The sequence below is a fragment of the Palaemon carinicauda genome, chromosome 18, assembly GCF_036898095.1.
Source record: "Palaemon carinicauda isolate YSFRI2023 chromosome 18, ASM3689809v2, whole genome shotgun sequence".
NCBI classification, from domain to species: domain Eukaryota; kingdom Metazoa; phylum Arthropoda; class Malacostraca; order Decapoda; family Palaemonidae; genus Palaemon; species Palaemon carinicauda.
This window is the reverse complement of record NC_090742.1, coordinates 45,805,009-45,810,823: the sequence shown is the minus strand read 5'-3', so window position 1 is coordinate 45,810,823 and position 5,815 is coordinate 45,805,009. Positions and strand designations below refer to the sequence as shown.

Genomic DNA, 5,815 nt, shown 5'->3' with positions numbered 1-5,815 from the left:
ACACATAATGGTATGTCGCCATATGGGAAAGTCCCGCAGTGGCTATTGCAAGGGGAAAGGATTGAACAGGTAAAAACGCTTAGAGAGTGCAAAATTGCGAGTGAACCATACCAGTTTGACGTAGATGAGTGGTGGCGTTTGGACCGTGTTGGCATCGCCCCATCAGAGCAATACACTGTTCGCGAGGCGGAAGCCATGCGAAAGGTGTCACAAAGTGTTGTGAAGAAACCTGAGGGATATCAGGTTAGCCTACCATTCGGGTCGGATGCTAGGCCAAATACGAACTATCGAAACGCTGTAGCGCAGTTAGAGTCGTTACAAACTAAGTTCAGGAAGGATAGGGAATAAATTGATCAATATCAGGGAGTGATAGATAAATATCTTGAAGCGGGTTTTATATTTGAAGTGAAAGAACCCAAGGTGGAAGGTTATTATATGCCGCACTTTGGAATTAGGAAAGATAGCCGCACAACCCCCGTTAGAATCGTATTCAATGCCTCGGCGAAACCCAGGGGTAATAAATCGTTGAATGAATGCCTCTTACCTGGCCCCAATCTGGTAGAATTAGCGTATCATTTGCTCATAAGGTTCAGGTTGAACCAATATGCTATATTAGCTGACATCAGCAAGGCCTTCCACCGTGTCTTGTTGGATCCTCGTGATGCCAAATACACACGATTTCTGTGGCGCGAGGTAGCAGGTCGAGCGCTCACCTTCGCCTTTAGAGTCGTGGTGTTCGGCATCACGGCGATTCCGTTTTTGTTACAACAAGTTTTAAATTATCATTTCAAAGGGGAAGGTAGGCCAGATTTGGTGAAGTCCTTTTATGTGGATAATTATCTGGCCACTTTCGAAGATCTAGAGAGCATGAGGCAGGAGCATGAGTCTGTCAATAAGATCTTAAAAGGGGCTGGTATGCCCTTAGAAGGATGGGCGTCCAATCACTTAGCCTTCGATAGCGAGTAGCAGTGGAGTGAGCCAGTGAATGTGAACGGGCTTGGGCTGCGATGGGCCCGGGACGTAGACAGATTGTGTGTGAAAGAAAGTAAGAGAATCTGTGAATTGGGGGAGGGATGGGTACTTACGAAGCATAGGGTACTTTCCATATTGGTCTCAATTTACGATCCGATAGGTTTGATAAGCCCATTATTTGTAAGAGGAAAACTTTTCCTCCATCAACTATGGGAGGATAACGTGGGTTGGAATGATGTATTAAAAAGAGAGAAAGCTAGAGAAGCGAGTGAGTTGTTGAGTGAATTGAAAGTGGTGAGCGACATCACCTTTCCAAGAACGATAGGTAAGAAAGGTTTAGAACTCCATGTATTCACCTAAGCCAACAGTAAGGCATATGGCGCAGTGGCATATACTAGGGACAACTGCTATCAGGTAAGCCTAATAACTAGTGAAATGAGGATCACTCTGAGGGGGATGAACAAATAGACAATTCCCAAGCTAGAACTGTTAGTATTGTTGTTAGGCTGCAGATTAGCTAAGACACTCAAAGAGCTGATAGAGCCACGAGAGATAGTCATGTGGACTGACAGTAAGGTCACGTTGGCATGGGTAGCATCTCCCGATGCCAAGGACCACAAGAACATCTTCATATCTAACCGAGTGGCGGGGATTGTTTTTCTTCATCAGGTTTGCCGTTTCAATTTGAACCATGTCCCAAGTAAACAGAATCCTGCTGATGTCCTGTCCAGAAGTGCAACGACGCAACAACTGCTAGAAAACTCCCTTTGGAGGAACGGTCCAGAATTCCTCAGGACCACGGGAAAGCCTGTTCCTTACAAGGAGGACGATCCAATCCATGAAAACACCGTAGTGGTGGCGGTACAAGAACTGAGGGAGGAAATGAGTCCTGTCCCACCAGGAGAGATATGGGAAATTCTACAGAGGGAAGTAGAATTCCAATTCTTGTTGAGAGTTACTAGGGTAATCAAAAGGTTTACCAGAATAAAACGGCATCCGTTTAGTATTGTTGTCCAACTAGAGCAAAAACATTATTTGCCTACAGTTTGTGCTTACTTAGAGGGCGGAGTCAGACCCCCTCGTGAAGTTGCCAATTTTGTCAGACAATTGAATCTAATATTAATAGATAGCCTAATTTTACTAGGGGACGAGTGTCCAAAGTAGAGGAAACTAATCATTTAATTCTCTTGCCAGCCAAAGGGCACTTAGTTAGTATTTATCTAAGATATTTACACCGTTTGCACTTACATTGTGGTGTGAATACACTAATGGGTATCTTTCGACAGAAATGCTGGGCGGCGGGCCTACGTTCCATTGCGAAGCGGACCGTGCGACAATGTCCAGAATGCGTGCTAGCCTTCCAGCCCCTGTTGAGACAGCCACCACCACCACCCCTACCGAAGGAGAGGATTACCCTAACGAAGCCCTTTACAGCAGTCGGAGTGGACCACACAGCAGCCAGGCTACATACTGATCGTGACATGCATGGCCAGCAGGGCCGTGTACCTCGATTTCTGCCCCTCCCTGGAAGCAGAAGAATTCGTCTTAGCCCTAAGACAATTTTGCGCCACCCATGGTGCCCCGTCACTCACCACGTCTGATAATCATCAAACGTTCAAGACTGCCAGTAACCTCCTTCAGGGACTCTATGAAGAGGATGAAGTCCAGCAGTTCCTGAGGAGAACGGACATACACTGGCGCTTTCAGACACCCCATACACCTTAGAAAGGTGGGTTCTTCGAGCGCCTGATCGGAGTGACGAAACGTATCCTCCAAATAGCCCTGGGAAAGAAGTACCTACCGGTCGCCCACGTACTAACCCTTGTGAAAGAAGCAGAGGCAGTGGTGAATAATCGGCCTCTTATGTACAGCAGCGACAAGTGCGAGGATGAAGTCCTCACCCCCTCCCATTTGCTGAGAGGACACCCAGTCCACCTCATGGCACCGATCTTGCCGGACGACCACCTCAACGCGACCTTCACCTCCCGGAGGCTACGTGATCGCTACATGAAGCTGACAGCCTCTTTGAAAGCCTTCCGAGAGAGGTGGAGAAAGGAACATTTGAGTGCCCTGAGAGCCCGACACGACTGTCGGTCTGGGGAACCCTCCAAGCTGCACCCTGGAGACGTCGTGCTGGTCAAGCAAGAAAATAAAAAAAGAGCTACGTGGCCCCTTGGACGTGTCGTGGAGACATATCCTGACGACGACGGAGTCGTGCGTTCGGCCAAAGTGTTGTTCGAGGGTGTCAAGTCCCTGCGAGCTATTAGCCACCTGGTTCCCCTGGAAATTGCTCCCTCTGAGGATGGTGTTGGAGAAGACGACGACTGTACGCACCATACAGTTTGCCAGCAGGAGTGCCAGGGATTGTTGAGACGTCTGGGGACAACCAAGAAATGGCTCAGGCTACGACATCTCAACAACCAGCTACAGAAACCTTCGATAATGACGCTAATATTGAGAACAATACGGTTAGTAAGGCAAGTGAAAGTGAAACACGATCAAAGCCGACGGACGCACAAGGACGTTTTGCGCACCCATTGAGAAGGGCCACCGCGAAGCAGCAAGAACTGTTGGACCGTCTGCTTAGGAGTGACGATATATAATGTATAGCTGCAAACAGTAACTGAGAAAGGGAGTGCCCCATCTGGTAGGTAGGGAGGGTGGAAAGAAGAGAGTGTAGGTGTGCATGAATCCACAGAGGTTGGAAGTGCGTCGGGTGTGGAGAACGGGGACGGGATGGTCTCTCGTACTTACCAACCGAGCGTTGTACAGAACCAGGCCCCTCGCTCTTGATCCCCCTAAGGTAATAGCCTACGTGTGGCAGTGTGAGAAGAGTGATTCTATTAATGTGATTAAGGGCAGATTGCCTTATGATTGAATTGGTGTACGTATTATATGTCTGAATACCATTTTTATTGCTATTCTTGTGTATATGTACATTGAATGTTGATTGTCGTAGGCCCATTGCTTACTTGCCTTTTCATTTGGACCGTTGTATGTATTATATGTCCGAATACATTTTTATTGCTATTCTTGTGTATATATACATTGAATGTTGATTGTCGTAGGCCCATTGCCTATTTGCCTTTCCATTTGGACCGTTGTATGTATTATCTGTCCGGGTAAATTTTTCTTGTTATTTTTGTATACACCTGTAAGAGTTGATTGCCCTGGGGTAACATTGCTGTTCATGTACATTGTGTATGCTCTGTTAGAGTCGTTGTGGAGCGCTACGCAACGAGCCTAACAGAGTCTTGGAGTGGTTACTCCTCCCCCGAGTCCAGTCTTGCCTAGTTGACCGACGTTTCACCACCCCTTTATTTCAGGTATGGAGGATGTCGGGGATTTCGAACTGATCATTCGAAAGTCCCGCCATTTAACTCCACAAACGTTACATTAAATTAAGGGAAGGGTGGAAGATCTCGCGGGCGTTCCTAGGAATGACTATGGTACAATACGCGACAGTATTGGGGCCTAAAATTTAACCGCCTGGTGGGGAAGGAGCGGGTGTTAAAGAAATTAAGTATTTGTAATTTATGAATCACGAATGTAATATCATGATACTATACCATGATGAAAATGTATATATATATATATATATATATATATATATATATATATATATATATATATATATATATGTTTAGAGCCAAGGACTCTCTAATTTGGTGGATTACAGCAAATTATGGCCTTCAGCCAAAGCATTAAGCTCCCCCTTTGATCTGAAGTAAGACTTTAACAGTTTCTCAGTCTTGTGGTAGATAAAGAAGCTTTAACAAACCCCTTATAACTTAATAATGTAAGAATTCCCTCCCCTCTATCAAGGACACCTTAGTTAGCGCGGGAAATCGTAGTTTTCTTCGAAGCTGCGAGAGCTACGGTTGTTCTCTTTGCCTAATATCCCCGAACAAGTAAGTTGTCTTTTATTGTTACGTCTCTGCTCCTAACCGTGTAAAACCAGGTCGGTTCCCCATAGTTTTTTCTAAGTGTCAAGTGAAATTGTATCTATTTATATTTAGGTGATCCCAGTGATTGGGGATCTAATTCATTCACTAAAATACGTTAGAAAACCTTGGTATGTGGTCTATCAAGGTATTTTTAAAAATTAAGTGTATTTTGTTCTCTTTTTAAGTCCGACGTGGACTTAGTGTCCCACGAGCACGTGTAATTCCTCAAGTGAAATATTTTCATTTATTAATCAGTGTAAATGTTTTAACATGTTATTCCCTTATTAAATAACTATTTTTGTAATAATATTGTAAAGTGTAGGCGTATTTTATTCGATTCCTGGACGGTTTTGGGAGGCTAAGGTCTTCGAAGTCTTGTTATCGGCCCAAACCATCGGGCCTAGAACTAATCATATAAAATTCGGAGCGAAATTCACAACAATTATTATATGTTTATAATAATTGATCATGTTTTTATACACATTTTACGCTCGGCACCTAAAAAAATTTTCATGGACATGGCGATGGTATCACCTCCCATTGAGTATAAAAACAACTAATTTTCCAACTATTAACTTTTCTATTATATAGCTATTGTATAAACTTTCAATTTATGCTTAATAAATATAATTTTTATTAAATGTTAAATTAGTGAACTAGGAAAATTCATTAAGAATAGCTTTTTATGCCAATAATTCTCTATTTATCAAATAAATATGATATATTGAAGGTACATTGCAAATATAAGTTGGTAATGCAAAAAATCAGCTGATTTTTTTAGCACGAACACCTGGTCAAAATGAAAAAGTTTATATAAATAAAAATTAGTGAAAATTTCAATGAAATTTCCTTATATTTTATCAAAGTTTAATTTTAATCAAGAAAATTTGTTGAAA

At 43.4% G+C, this 5,815-nt stretch overlaps 1 protein-coding gene across 1 annotated transcript; it reads left to right on the top strand.

Moving 5' to 3' along the window:
• Positions 1-1,530: 1,530 nt before the first annotated feature.
• Positions 1,531-2,136, top strand: LOC137657268 (uncharacterized). Its single transcript, XM_068391606.1, has one exon. The coding sequence runs from the start codon at positions 1,531-1,533 to the stop codon at positions 2,134-2,136; it is 606 nt and encodes a 201-aa protein (XP_068247707.1).
• The last annotated feature ends 3,679 nt before the right edge of the window (positions 2,137-5,815 follow it).

Coding starts and splice junctions, on each gene's coding strand:
- LOC137657268 (XM_068391606.1), top strand. CDS start 1,531: ATGTGGACTGACAGTAAGGTCACGTTGGCATGGGTAGCATCTCCCGAT.